This window comes from Patagioenas fasciata, chromosome 5 (genome assembly GCF_037038585.1).
Source record: "Patagioenas fasciata isolate bPatFas1 chromosome 5, bPatFas1.hap1, whole genome shotgun sequence".
NCBI classification, from domain to species: domain Eukaryota; kingdom Metazoa; phylum Chordata; class Aves; order Columbiformes; family Columbidae; genus Patagioenas; species Patagioenas fasciata.
Window position 1 is genome coordinate 14,922,118 of NC_092524.1, and position 14,472 is coordinate 14,936,589.

The 14,472-nt window shown below is 45.5% G+C and overlaps 2 protein-coding genes across 2 annotated transcripts in view; one reads left to right on the plus strand and one right to left on the minus strand.

The window, feature by feature from the left end:
- LOC139828040 (uncharacterized) overlaps positions 1-14,472 on the minus strand; it is a 28,333-nt gene that overhangs the window by 13,795 nt on the left and 66 nt on the right. Inside the window, exons 2-6 of the mRNA XM_071808606.1 lie at positions 13,755-14,396; positions 10,825-10,919; positions 10,499-10,642; positions 6,216-6,435; positions 4,242-4,344 (exon numbers count right to left, since the gene is read on the minus strand). Coding sequence (XP_071664707.1) covers positions 10,549-10,642; positions 10,825-10,919; positions 13,755-14,396 — 831 coding nt within the window. The 3' untranslated portion in view covers positions 4,242-4,344; positions 6,216-6,435; positions 10,499-10,548. The remainder of the gene's footprint in view (positions 1-4,241; positions 4,345-6,215; positions 6,436-10,498; positions 10,643-10,824; positions 10,920-13,754; positions 14,397-14,472) is intronic.
- LOC136101990 (ferritin light chain-like) lies at positions 3,739-9,624 on the plus strand. The gene is made up of 3 exons (XM_065838671.2): positions 3,739-4,045; positions 6,370-6,516; positions 7,794-9,624. The coding sequence occupies exons 1-3, from the start codon at positions 3,863-3,865 to the stop codon at positions 8,295-8,297; spliced, it is 834 nt and encodes a 277-aa protein (XP_065694743.1). The 5' UTR covers positions 3,739-3,862; the 3' UTR covers positions 8,298-9,624.

Consider the following 14,472-nt stretch of genomic DNA (forward strand, 5'->3'; position numbering starts at 1 on the left):
TCCATTTTCGTCATAGCTATTGATGGGCACTGAATGATCACATAAGAATAAAGTTTGGCAGCATTAGATACACTATTTGCAAAGCACGTGAAAAATCTGTCACATCTAGAAAGAACCTAACAGATGGTGGCTCGATAGAAGCAACAGCCACAACTCTTCCTACCTGCAGTTAAATAGCAAACAATATCAACTCCAGATTAAAAAGTGCAGCTGAAAGAGCCTAGATTTAAATGAGAGAGAATCAAGGTAGAAAATGGCGAGATACAACTAAATGTTTGCAAAGTAGTCTCAGCAGAAAAGGTATTTTCAGATGATTGCTAAAGCCCATTGACAGTTACAGTCTCTCTGCTACACTCTGCCAAACAATAAATGGAAGGAGGGCAAGTGTGTGTGTGAGAGGGGCGGGTGTGGATGTGTGTGTGAGAGATCTTATTCTGCTGGAATTTTAATTGCAGTTCTGTATAACACACTGTGGTTATTTGGCTTCCCACTCTGCCATACCACTTTCAACACTCTTTGTGTTGGACCAAAAACATGACAAATCATAAAAATTAATATAGATGTACCTTTTCAAGGCATGTGACTAACATTATGCATTTAAATAATCCTAAATTGTGGGAATAAACAGGGTCAGTCCTGTCACCAACCCTATTCACAGATGTCACCAACCCTTTTGGCAATGATTTGCACATAACTACGTGCTCTTGCATCAAGATCGCTCAGTGCCCAACCCTCTTCACCCCAACATCAATTCATTGAGGAAATCTGTAAAGTACCTTCATATTTCAGGTTTCAGTGAGAATAGGATCTAACCCTGACTGACTTGTATCAAAACCATCTACAGATACTGTTACCCCAAGAGGGTAACAACTTTTCTAAGGCATACAGTTTGGGAGAGATACAAGACTTAGCTTAGGGCAGATGAGAAAAAGCAACCTATCTTAAAAGCAACCCTACCAGAGAGCAGGCAGCTGCACTTGCTCCATGCCATGTTGAAATGTTGTAACTAAGAAACTGAACAAAGAACTTGTTTCCCAGGACACAGCATTTCTTGAAAACTGAGATCTGAGATCACAAGTTTTGGGGAACAGATGATAGTTTCCTCGGTCCAGATATGGCCAGTACGTGACACCACCTCATCCTATGTAGCAAGAATCCAAACATTACTTCATAATGGAATTTTTCCACATTATGTTTGCTTACAGTGCAAATGACATATATTTCCTTTAGTTCTATGAAACACAAAGCAAAATAAATTGAAAAGTGTTCTCACAAAAAAGATGGATTAAAGAACATACAGAGATTAAGGAAATTTAGAGTCAGTTTTCAGATCAGAACCATACACCACAGGTGGCCTTAAGAAATGTCTTTGTGCCTTACTTCTCCATCACTGAAATGAGACAACTTGATGCTGACTTCCAAGGGACAACAAGCCCACTAATACAGATACAAGTATCTATGAGCTGATACCCTCAGAAATTAGTGTCATGAACACCCACCTAACAAAATGCAACTATAAACTTTTCCACAGAAACACTAGTTAACTTCCTTTACATTGCAATTTCACACTTCTGTGGACTGTCCACAGAAAGGAGGTCATCAAGCACTGTATTTAGATTAGGATGTCAAGGCATACACACAGGCAGACACCACACTTGTTTTTCCTCTTCTGAGGCACTCAAAGGATTACTCTGGAGTAGTAAAACATAGGCAACTATAGTAGTGGCTAAAATGAAGACAGTTGGAAAGGAAGGAGCTAAAAGGCAACTGTCAGATGCAAATCTTCCAGCAAAAGTTCCTAGTGCCCAGTGAAAAAGAGGCACCTTACTGAGAAATTCAGAACAAAGTAATGTATTGTGGAACTGTCTTGGAAATTAATATTTCGTAACTTATGAATTTAAGTACTGACTTTAGCTTTGCAGACATTACAGGCATATTTTACTCACATGCAGTTTTACTCAAACACTTCAAATAAGCATATGCTTACTTTTTACATGGGTACCTGGCACACTGTTTTACACTTTATTTGCTGAAACTTCTAATTTAACTACAGCATGAAGAATCAGGAGAATGGAAAAATGGACAATTACAGTAAACAAAGCATAAGACATGGAGGCACCGAACTAGAAGTACATAAGCTTCTCATGAGCAATTTTCTCACATCTTTACGTGACTACTCTCAGACGAGGTGTGCTCGGCTCTAAGTAGTCAGATCCAATAACAATTAAATCGCGCAATGGAATAATGATTCTGCCGATAGCATTCTGGGTTTGTCAGAGAGTGGGGTGACCTGCTAGAAAAATATTCCACAGAACGGCACATAACATTAAGGGTATTAAACAGAAAGTCACTTGAACAGAAAATTATCAAATGCCAAGGGTGTTGAATCAGAGAATCAAAGAATAGTTCGGGTTGGAAGAGACCTTCAAAGGCCATCTAGCCCAAACCCCTTGCAATGACCAGAGACATCTTCAACTAGATCAGGCTTCTCAGAGTCCCATCCAGCCTGGCCTTGAATGTCTCCAGGGATGGGGCATCTACCATCTCTCTTGGCTAACTGCCAGTGTTTCATCACCCTCATCCTAAAAAATTTCTTCCTCATGTCCAGCCTAAATCTCCCCTCCTTTAGTTTAAAACCATTACCCCTTGCTCTATCACTACAGGCCCTACTAAAAAGTCTGTCCTCATCTTTCTTATAAGCCCCTTTTAAGTACTGAAAGGCCGCAATAAGGTCTCCCTGGAGCCTTCTCTTCTCCAGGCTGAACAGCCCCAACTCTCTCAGCCTGTCCTCATAGCAGAGCTGTTCCAGCCCTCTGATCACTTTCATGTCCCTCCACTGGACTCTCTCAAACAGGTGGGGTCTGACCAGAGCAAAGGGGCAGAATCACCTCCCTTGACCTGCTGGCCATGCTCATTCTGATGCAGCCCAGGATACAACTGGCTTTCTGGGCTGCCAGCGCACATTGCCGGCTCATGTTCAATCTTTCATCCACCAGTACCCTCAAGAGATTACTCATAATTGTACTCCACTGGCTTGAATCTATTAAAGGCAAATAAATGCTCAAGCAATAACATGCAGAGCTCCATCCATATGGTAAACCAGTCGAAAAAGTCTGAAACCTGTATTTTGAAATTACTGTACAAACCAAGGACTATAAATCACTAAAATACTGAAGGTGGTTTAATCTGTCTAGATAGGGCCAGTTCAACACATATTTTTTCACAGTAAACCAAAGAAGATAAAGAATTTACTCGTGTAGTCAAGACATCTCTAGATACTCTGTTCAGTCCCCAGGACTTTTTTCCACAGATCGCTCCTTCCCACCACTGCGAGGGACCCTGAGCCGCGCCGGCCTGGGCTCTGCCACGCTGCACGTTCGCACTTCGCTCGCTATTACAGGAGACGTTTCAGCGCGGCGTCCCTGGCTACCGGCCCTCAAACACGCTCTGGAAACACCGAGTCACCGCTCGGCCCTTCTTGCCCCGGCAGCCCACGGCTGTGGCCGCGGGCCGAGGTTCCGCATCGCTCCGTGGGCTGCGGCTGCCCGGCCCTGCCGACCCGTGCACCGCCGGCCTCCCATCGCGCAGGCCGGGCTGCGGCGGCCACCACCGAGCGAAGAGCCTCCCCGGGCACAGGAAGCGCCCACGTCTCCGCCGCGCCTGCCCACGGCCACGCACCGAATGGCGGCGTCCGCCCGGCCGCCACGGCCCCCCCTTCCCTCGGTGAGGGCGGGCGGCCCCACGCCCCAGCGGGCCGACGGGGAGGCGGAGAAGGGGCGGCCCGGCGCCGCCGAGCGCGGCAAGGTGTGCCGCAGGTGCCCGCGCTATATCTGGCGGCGCGGCGGGGCGGCGCGGCTGCCCCATGGCGGCGCCGGCCATGGCCGAGCCGCGCTCCAAGCGGCCCCGCATCACGCTCCCCGCTTGCCCGGCGCACCGCCCGCTGCCCGGTAGCCGCGTCAGGCAGAGCTTCCCGCCCGCCGTGGAGGAAGGCCTGTGCGGGGTCACCGGCGCCCTGCTGGAGCTCGCCTACTGCCTGCAGTCGCTGGTAAGGCGGGGAGAGACGCGGGGCAGCTCGGGGCGCAGCCCGCCCTGCTCGGGCAGCGGGACGCGCGGTGAGGAGGCGGCCGAGGCCGGGGCAAGTCCCGCTGTCGGCGGCTCAGGAGGGTTCCGCAGTTGGGCAGGGACAGAAGAGCGGTGCCTGCCCCGTTACTTGTCCCAACGGGATTTGGGGGGTCTCTTACCCGGGTGGCCGCTGACAGGGCTGGGGAAACGGCGGACAGGGTCTGCAGCTGGTGATGAAACAGCCACTCGCGTATTTTGGGTAATTCACAGCAAGAGTTCTGCCTGTGGAAAGAGGGACAGGAACAGAGAACGCCAACAGCTTTGGAATTTAACGCTGGGGTTGGTTTTTTTTTCCAAACTTTGTACATAAAATAGTCATGTGTGGTTAACTGGTGAAAGAAGAGTTTGTGAACATTGCTGTCATCTTGGGCTTTTTTTGCTCTGCACCAGGAATGTTGGACATGGATTAAAAAAGTTATCTCTGGTATCATGTAACATGCATGCCAAAATTGTCTGGCTACATATCAGATATTAAGGCAATATATATTTTAACAAAGCCATTAAAATAAAAAATTATTGATGCTGTCCCTTCTGATGCCAAGCATCCCCTGAGAAGCAGCACAAACTATATTCAGTATATGCCCAAGATCTTTTGATCAAGCTAGGTGTCAAGTATTAGTCCAATAAAAATTTAAGTATGCAGTAAAGCCTCTGCTTGTTAGGCATGTGGATTAAAGTAATACTGGTGATTGGTAGCTGGGTGGGATGGAGAAAGCTCAATTACAAATTGACTATAGATAAATCAAACATAGAAATGTGAATATCATAAATGGTTCGTGATTGACAGAAAAGATTTACTTTAACAGTTAAGCAGGTGTGGTAACTTGTGTTCAACTTGAAGTCACATAGCACACTTGCACTGAGGAACTGGTTATAAAACACTGAATCTTGACTCTTCTGTCAACAGAAACATGAATGAATAACTTCAGGAAAAGGATTATGAAAATATTGCAATGAATGTTCTTAATAAAACATTCCAGTGTGTACTTTCTCTTGAATGGTTTCTCTTCAGCTGTGCATGTGTCACAGGTTTGGGGTATCCCAGATGGTCATAAAAATAGAAGAGAAGAACATAAACTTGTATTGTATATATAACTTTTCTGCATTTTTTTTTTCTAAATATATCAACACACATGAAACACAAGTATATCATATTTAAACTGGGTAATAGATGAAAGTGTGGAAGACACTAAGCAGCAGAAAACCTTAGGAAATGCACATACTTGTTCCTAACAGCTTGATGTGGGTGCGGTACTGCAAGTCAGAGTATCGTCCCTGAGACAAAAGCTGTGCTGTGTTGCATATGCATATCTGGGGAACTAGCAGATCAAGACACTGTAGCTCCCTCAGTTCGGTTCTTGGCATATTCCCAGCTGCTGCCTCTCATTCTGTTCAACATCAGAGCTGTGCATAGTCAGTGTTGAAACTACTGTAACCTGGTGGCTCTCCTCCACTACCTGTCTCTAATACCTGCTCTTTATGGAATAGTAATACCATGGATACAACTATTTTAATGTAAGAGCTGATAGATCTGTTAGAATAGTTAAATATTGCAGTGGTTGAAGTTGTTACTTTCCTATATAGAACAGAACAAGGTCCGCAGTGGGTTTAGGATCTTAATACTTCTGAAGTATTCTTAGGCATGAGCTACATACAATATTAAAGGTGTTTATAGTATAGTTCAGTAGCAGTGTTCTTTATTTTGGAATAACTTTATCAATAACAAAGCTGATAAACAGATGCAAAGTTGTGCTCGTTCCCTTTTGGTATTTGCCTCATCTTTCTCATACCTTTAAAAGCTAATTTTTTTACTGGAATGCTGACCTGAAGGGATAAATCTTATGTTCCCTGTGCTGACACTATGTTTTAAATACAAAACAACTCAAACAAAAAAACTCACACAAAACACACCAACAACGAAACACCCAACACCTCCCCTCCCCCTCAAACCACTTATAAGTAAAATATTCTGAGGATCTGTGAGTGCTACAGAGAGAGAACATCAGTACTACAGTTACCTGTCTGGTATTAAAGGACAGAAGGTGTTCTAGTAAAAGTATAGAGATTTTTCATTTCAGACCATAACTACTTACTTCATTTATTATAGAAATTTGAATTAAGGTCTTCAAAGTGATGGTGCTGGTAGAACAGCTTCCGTTGGGAGGGTCTCCCGAATTCTGATAAAGCCATGTTCTGCTCTAAGTCCCATTTCCAGCAAATCTTAACACTCTTTTCTTGTGTGCTTAGGGTGAATACTTTGATCAGTCACAGGTGGCTCTACCAAATGTTTCAAAGTTCTTCTTGCATCAAGCTCTGGAAGAGAGAAAAGCTGCAGAGGCTTTGATGAAGTATCAGCAAGAAAGAGGAGGACATTACTGTTCTAGAACCATCCAGGTGGGTAGCAGACAACAAGCTTTCAACCAGTTGCAATTCACAGTAATTACTCTAACTTCTTGCACCATATTGCTGGTACTTCAGATTACTGCATTCATCCACTATTAGATTTCCAAATATAATTGTCATATCAGTGCACGTGATTTTGTTCTTGATTATACTTGTCTAGAAACTGTCAGAGTCCTAGCTCTATGTGGTTGCTTTCTAGCCCCCCAAAAATATGAACAATGGTCCTTTTTTTTTTTTTTTTTACACTCAACTGGAGGCTGCTGTCTCCTGTGTCTTGTAATGGATTATGAGACTCTCCTTAAAATGTGCTGAAATAGCCCACTTGTCTCCACAGTGAAACTACATAGAAGCCTAAAGCTATTAGTACCTAAGAAATGTGGTAATGAAGGAGGTAGGAGAAACACCCAGCCTGGGGTCGTAGTTGATCTGTTGGAGCACAGCTCACAATAGAATTTGAACTAGAGATTGACTCCAGCTTGCACAGGTAAAAGGAGTAACTCAATTATCAGGAAGAAACCCCACCTCATTTATTAAAGATCAAGGGGCTGATTCTCCTCTACCAAACTAGTATTCTGTAAACAGTTAATGCAGAATGCTCTTCTTTGGCCTATCATAGCAGTTGTTAAGCTGTGGAAAATAAAAATCAAAAGGCCATCTTGAAAAGCTTTCTAAATATTCAGTTTAAATTAGGGAAGACCTTATAGCAGCCTTCCAGTATTTAAAGGGAGCTTACAGGAAAGATGTCTAGTGACAGGACAAGTTAATGGTTTTAAACAGAAAGAGGGTAGGACTAGATATTAGGAAGAAATTATTTACCATGCGGGTGGTGAGACACTGGAACAGGTTGTCCAGAGAAGCTGTGAATGGCCCATCCCTGGAAGTGTTCAGGGCCAGGCTGGATGGGGCTTTGAGCAGCCTGGTCTAGAGGAAGGTGTCCCTGACCATGGCAGGGGGGTGGAACTAGATGATCTTTAAGGTCTCTTCCCACCCAAACCATTATATGACTTTATAAAAAGGTTTCCTGGTGTAAGAACACTCCTCAGGCATAGCTGCTGCTATCTAAATCTCTGTTCCTTGAAAAAGTGCTTGGGTTCTGCCACTTCTGTATGGTTACAGCCATCCAACCCTGCAAAAAACAACAGATGCTCCAAACTAGAAGGAGTTGTTGCAAAATCTTGTTTAGAGCACCAGGTAAGTTGCTGGAAACTATGAGTGAATACAGTAAGATGAGCTGTTCTGAATAAATGTGATTCTGTCTTTGTTTTTAGAAACCAAACTATGAGTATGCGGTCGGTCTGATGAAAGCCCTGGAAGTAGCCATGGTGCACTGGAAAACTATGATACGGTATTTTGAAGAGCTTTATGCGCTGAGTATTGAAAATGCAGACCCTCATAGCGCAAGCACTATCAAGAAACAATTTATTTGGCCCAAAATCCAGAAGATCAAGCTGATGGGAGATCTACTGACCAATGCTCGCAGGCTTGACTGTTCCCAAGATGGCAGAAGTAGTCTTGGGGATTACTTTATGGACCGGTTGCAGAAAGAGTTCAGAACAGGCATAGAGCTAGAGTCGAGTCAGCACTGCAGCCCCTGCCTGCCTCTCCAGCAGTGTACAGGAGCTACAGAGGGTCTGAAGCGACCCCAGAGAGAACCTTCCCAGCACAGAAATGGCATAGGGCCAATATATGCAACCATACACTGCACTACCCCACTGCCACAGGGTAACGATGGGACAGGAGCAAAAGTGAAGCAGAGCAGGGAGGGACTTTAGTGCTGTGCCTGCTGCAGCTCCAGGGCAGCTCCTAAGCCAGACCTGTACACAGGGCGGCCCTGAGATCAGAACTCAGGAGACATGATGCTCTATTGCTACTCCGGTTTTACGCTCTGTCTCCTCATCCTCTGTTGGGCCACAGCTCAAAATCTAGCCCATACCATTATTTTGGTTAAATGATTGCAAGGTCGCTAGTTACCTAGGTTGTTGGCATTAGTCACACTTTTATCTATGCAATTCTTCCTAGAAAGCAAAAGCTATTAAGCCTCTTTCCTGTCTTAAATGATTATTAGGATTAGTTAGTACAAATTATTTTAACAGAATATATAACTTTTCTTAAAAAAAAAATGCAACTTTAGTGCAAGGAAACTTTGATGGGACAGAAAATCCAAAGATTTTGTTTTATATTATTAAATATTTTATATTACAAACAGATGTTTTACCTTACTAACAAGTATACTAACATAATGAACTTTTTAAAAATACTTTTTTTAAAACAAAGTTTTCTTGTCTCATTTCTATCATAGTAGCAATTTAAATAAGTAGTCTAATTCATATACTTATCATCCAGCTATTTCTAGTGGTATACTTCTCCAGGATGAAGGATACAAACATTCCCTCAACAGCAGGAATAAGACAATGTGCTGGTCTTCTCTATAGTTATTTGCCTAGTTGGCTTTTCTCATCCTCAGAAAACAGATGAGAGATAAATTAGGGGTTCTCACTAGATGTGATCTTCACAGGTTCTAGTGTGTAGTTTTCAAGTGTCTCCGAAGACACTAGCCTTAGGGCACTGTCCAGACTTAACCTTGGATGGTTGCTTCAGCTACCATACAGACCCCTATTTCAGCTGGCTAAATTATGGTATTACTGTGGTACTACTGCTATATCTTGTACTCCCTATCTTGGTCCTCAGTAGAAGAATAAGACCCTAGTGAAAATGCAGCATGCTTAGCTAGAATTGCATCATAAAGAGGGGCCACTCTCTAGTTTTGCGTTTCAATTAGGGCAGCATCCAATTAGGGAGGCTATTAGCACCACCACAGCTAAGGCCTTAACTTAGCCAGGTTGGTTAAAGTTCAGAGGTGTCCAAATTCCTTCTATTCATCTCCTCCAGGAGAGCCTCTCTTTCTGTTGACAGCCTACCAAGGTCACTTAAAAAGAGCAACTGGCTAGATCAGCTGCCTGCAGCTACATTTTTTGTTATACATCTTTTATGCAGTTAGAATTTGCTTCAGTGAAAGATTGTCTCTCACTTTCATGTAATACTACAAGCGATACTCTTATAATGCTTAAAAATAAATTCAGTTCCATGTTAAAAACGGCACTTTGCATCTACATTGCGTTCCTCCAATTACCACATAGGTATCCTCCAAGAGATTTTGCATATGTATACAAAACTGCAGCAGTACTTTTCTACTACTAAGAAACTTGTACAACATGGAAGAGTATACCACAGAATGAAAATAAAAGTCCAAAAACTGCATTAAGAACACTGCACAAATGGAACATTTTCAGTAAACTGACTTTTATACACAGCTGCAGTTAAGTAGCCATTTCTACAAAACTGCAATATCCCACCTACTTCCTGTCAGTGTCATAACACAGGACACACACATACAATGCAGATGCTTTCCCAATCTTTCTGTTAATATGATTCAACTTAGGGGGAGGGGCTGGGAGATCACTTTAAAACAACCCCTGTATTCATCTGTAAAAATACTGCAGTGTGCCCAAGAATGGCTTGAAGCACTTCTAGCAACATGCTGGATTTGCCTGTGTTGAGATGGCTGCTCTCTAATACAGCAGTAGTTTAAAAGATATTTCCATCTGGGCTAGATTCCATCACCCATCCTTATGCTGAGCATACCTTATTCAACAATTAGATCCACTGACTGCAAGTCAAAATGAATAAGAGCGATGGAATCCATCCCTCTCAGTATTAAAATATAGCTCACTAAGTATGGTTAGAGCAAAGCTATTAACTGAATTACAAACCAGTACCATATAAACCCACTTTAGATACTACTGATAATATTTGACCTACAACAGTTTTCTCCTTTAAGAGTTGGTGACCTTCTGAAATACAAGTATGGCCTCTTCCACAGTTTCCAGCACTTAAGAGTGTCTTTTACCTTAAATGAATTCCAACACAACAAAAGAGCCCAACATTTAAACGTGTCTAAGCAAGACTGACTTACCTCTTGTGGTTTGTTTTTTTTTTCCCCTGAAATACTGCCACGTCTGTTTCTCAGAAATTCTTCTCATATTCATCTTCATAGTCAAATGTATCCACACCTTTTAGGTCTTTCTCCCTTTTCCAAATGAGGTTCTGGGCGCTCCTCCTGAAGAAACGATTCTGTTAACTTCAGATAAACTCACAATCAACTATTTCCCCAGTCTCTATCCTCCAAAAAAGATCAATCAGTCAATTATTGTAGATAACAAGCTGTTCTTGTCCACATGCTACTTCTGCTGAGCGGGCACATATTCTTGTGAATATGATCTCAAAGTTTGTTAACAATACCTGTCTATACTGTGTATAGGATGAGTCTGTCCATGCTGCTCAGCACAGGAAATACAATCTGCCTCCGCCTTCCCACCTTCCTTATCAATGACACCCTGAAAAAAAGGAGATGAAGCATGAGTGTGGAACAGGTGTAAAGGTAGCAACACTTAAAGAAATATTACAAATTCTCTGCTGAATGCCTGTTCGTACACATACTCTGTATCTGTACTTCCAAAGCAATGCTCAGCCCATCCAAACACATACTCTCGGGCAGCTCAGAAAAGCTACAGCAGCACCAGTACCCTAAGGACAGCATCCAAACTGGTAGCTCCAGAGGGTCCTAATCTTTACTGAAATTATGAGTTACAGACACTGAGGCTTCCAAACAGGTATTAACCAAATGCTTGCCACAAGCACAATCAGTGGTCACCCAGAAAGGGCCCTTGCTGCTGCGTACTCTCAGAGTGAGGAATTCACTTAAAGTCTTCAGGTAGAGATGATGCTGCCCTTCATCCTCTCCACTATGGCCACATAAAACTGAGAAGAGCACTTCAGGATTTGTTCTTTACAAGGGCTTCTTTTTTCAGGCCCCAATGTATACGGCACCATCTTTCTGGACAAACCCATCTTTGGGAACAGTACTGGAAAATGAATGTTAGTTCTGGTGGCAGCAGAAGGGAAGGAGCCCTCAAGGGCACCTTCACTGGAAGACGCCGCCGAGCAGAATTCACCATCTGGTCACAACCTTCTCCTGACTCTTTCACTTAGGTGAATTCATGCACTTAAGCACGTCCATGGGCAGTTATTGGCAGTCTCCTTGTATTGCTTATCCAAGTCCCGCTATTTGTTATCACCCTGCCCAAGGTAACCACTATGTGTCCAAGCCCCAGAGTACCTTTTCCTGAGGTCAAATATAACCTAGAAACACACAGTGGCAGGATATACAACAACACTGGCTAAATAAGAGGTCAAATTACCTTTCTGCAAATAAAACAATGATCTGGAAAAAGTTTAAGTGTCTTGAGTGGGTCACGTAGCCAGCACCAAGCCTTGATATCCCAATTTTCATGTTCAGTTGTTACAGCATACAATTATTTTCTCACATATGCTTACTATGCATTATTGTATACCTAGGACTATTTTGAATATAAATTATTTTTACTTTTTTAACTCTTCAATAAAGATTAAAAAAAAAAGTCTGTTCATTCCTTCTGTAATAACAGTGAGTGTTTCCACAACTCTGCTACTCTGCCTCTCAGAAACAGCTGGGAGATAGATACACTTCTAAATGTGTAAGGGTGGTCAATAGCTGATCTCCTTGGGACATATTACTTTTCAGCATTGGATACAGTGAAAGAACAAACTTGTACAGAGTCCAAAACATACACTTTTCTCTTCAAATAAAAATTTTATCGTTTGCGGATAATGACAGAATGTGGCTAACAGTTCTTATTGTCTGTACTCAAAGACATTTAAGTAAGTAGAAAATGGGGACTGCAGATTGGGAATTTCTGCAAAAACCAAATCATATAACAAAAGAAGCCACCCTCATGATAGACCCTCTGAAAAGACATAGGCACTGGGACTGGGAACTAGATCATTGATGGATGTTTTCTACCTTTTCAGTTTTGCTCAGTCAGCCCTTTGCCTCAGGGAAGGCTTTGATTTTGAATGAGATGAAATTTCACCAACATTTATAACTGCAGAATTGAGAAAAAATTTAGCTCATGATACATCAAAAATACCCATAACTATTTTAATAATATAGTCAATGAAATCACACATTGGAATTGATGAAGTGCTTCTGTATTGAAAAAAATAACCACCTCAAATAATATTCTAGAAATAGAGTAAAAACTCCAGCATCCTTGAGAGACGTTACCAAAATGCATCTCATTTCTCCAAGGTCCAAACTCTGTCACTGCTTGTTCCCTGAAACAATAAACTCTTATTGCACAAGCAATCCAGCTGCAGTGCAACTGCATGTGCAGCAAAATGCTACTCCATGAGGTGAAGTCTATCTCTTCAAAGACTTCAGAATAAAGGTAAACAGAGGCTGGAGTTGAAAGAGGAACCTGAAAAGCCAATTTATAAATCATAGCTCATATGAAAAGAGACATTTGCTGAAGTGGTAGCAGGATGTAACTCAGGCCTCAGCTCTCCTCCAGTACGTCATTACTAAACCATTACTGCATTGCTTTATTGGAGGAATCAAATACTTCCTGGGATAAATATGGTTGCAGTTTGCTCAGGCCCTAGCTGGGTGCCTCAGCCGCTGCAGGCCTCACCCTCCCACCCAACTTCTTTTTCTTCTGAGGTCAAATACTTTCAATAACTGCACCGAGTCTTGCTGAACATGTTCCATCCTCACTATGTATCTCTGAACTGTACCTGGGTCAGACGTGGGCAGAAACACCCTGATTCTTGACAAAAACACTAACGTGCTTCAGTGGGCCCCAGACACACCTGCTTTTTCTGCTATTTTTTTTCCCCAGGTGAGAACTGGGAGCCTTGGCTGCAGGGTCACGGCTCTCTGGGACGAGCTCCCTCCCAGCCTCCCTGTGCCGGGGACCTGGCGGCCCCTCGCCCTGCAGCGGGAGCCGCGCCCCTGTGCCCTCGCCAGCCCGGCCAGCTCCCGGCGCGGAGCGGGGGAATCGAACCCGCGGCCCCAGAGGCGGAGCGCGGCGGGGCGTTTCCGCCCCCTAGAGGCAGCCGTGTCCCCCGCCGCCTCCCGCCCGGCGCAGCGCCGCTAGGCGGCCGCCACTGTGAGCGCGGCCGCCCCTCCGGCTCCCCCGGCCGCGACCTTTCCGTCCTGCCTGCCGCTTCGCACCCGCCGCCTCCGCGGGGCGGGTACAGCCCCAGCTCCCCGCCGTGGCCCCGGCGCCTCGCCGTCGCCCTGAGGTGCCGCCCGCGCCGTCCGCCCTCACGAACGCCCCCGAAGTAGTTACCCTGTGGCCGCAGAGCCGCACAGCCGCGGCTGGCGCGGAGAAACCTGTCCCGGGGCGGGGGGCTTTTCTTCCCTGGGAGAAACCAGCGGAGCCACCGCCGCTGCCCTGCCCGGGCACAGCGCCCATCGCCGCCGAACACCGGCCGGGACGCGCAGGGAAACGCGCTGCAAAACGCTCCGCGCCGCCGGGCGGGAGCGCGCGGCCCCGCCGGGGCGGGCGGCAGAAGCGGGAGCAGCGCTGTCCCCGGGCGAGCGGCCGGCGGCTGCGGGAGCGATGCTCTCCCGGACTGGCTGGGCAGGGCGAGCTGCTCAAAGCGAAAAAGAGAGGGGGGGGGGGTGGAGAAAGACAACTGTGCAGCGGAGCGCCGGCCGCCGCCGGCGACAGCTCTGCAACAGTCCGAGCGCACGCAACACCGTCCCGACGGCGCCCCGCGCCCGCGGGACACCGCACCCCACCGCCCCCCTCCTCTCCCCCGCTGCTCCGGGGGCTCCGGCGGCCGCGGCCCCCGACCCGCCCCACCGCGCCCCGCCCCGTCCCGCCGCGCAGGGGGGCTCCGGCATAAATACGGCACCGAGTGGCCCTCCCAAGCGGCGCGGCTGGGGAGGGGGCGGCAGCGGCAGCGGCCAGCGCTGGTGGCCTCGCCTGGGAGAGGGTGTGAGGGCCTCTGCTCTGCGCACCTGCCTGGCCAGTGGCTGCCGCTGAACAGCCCGAACGAAGC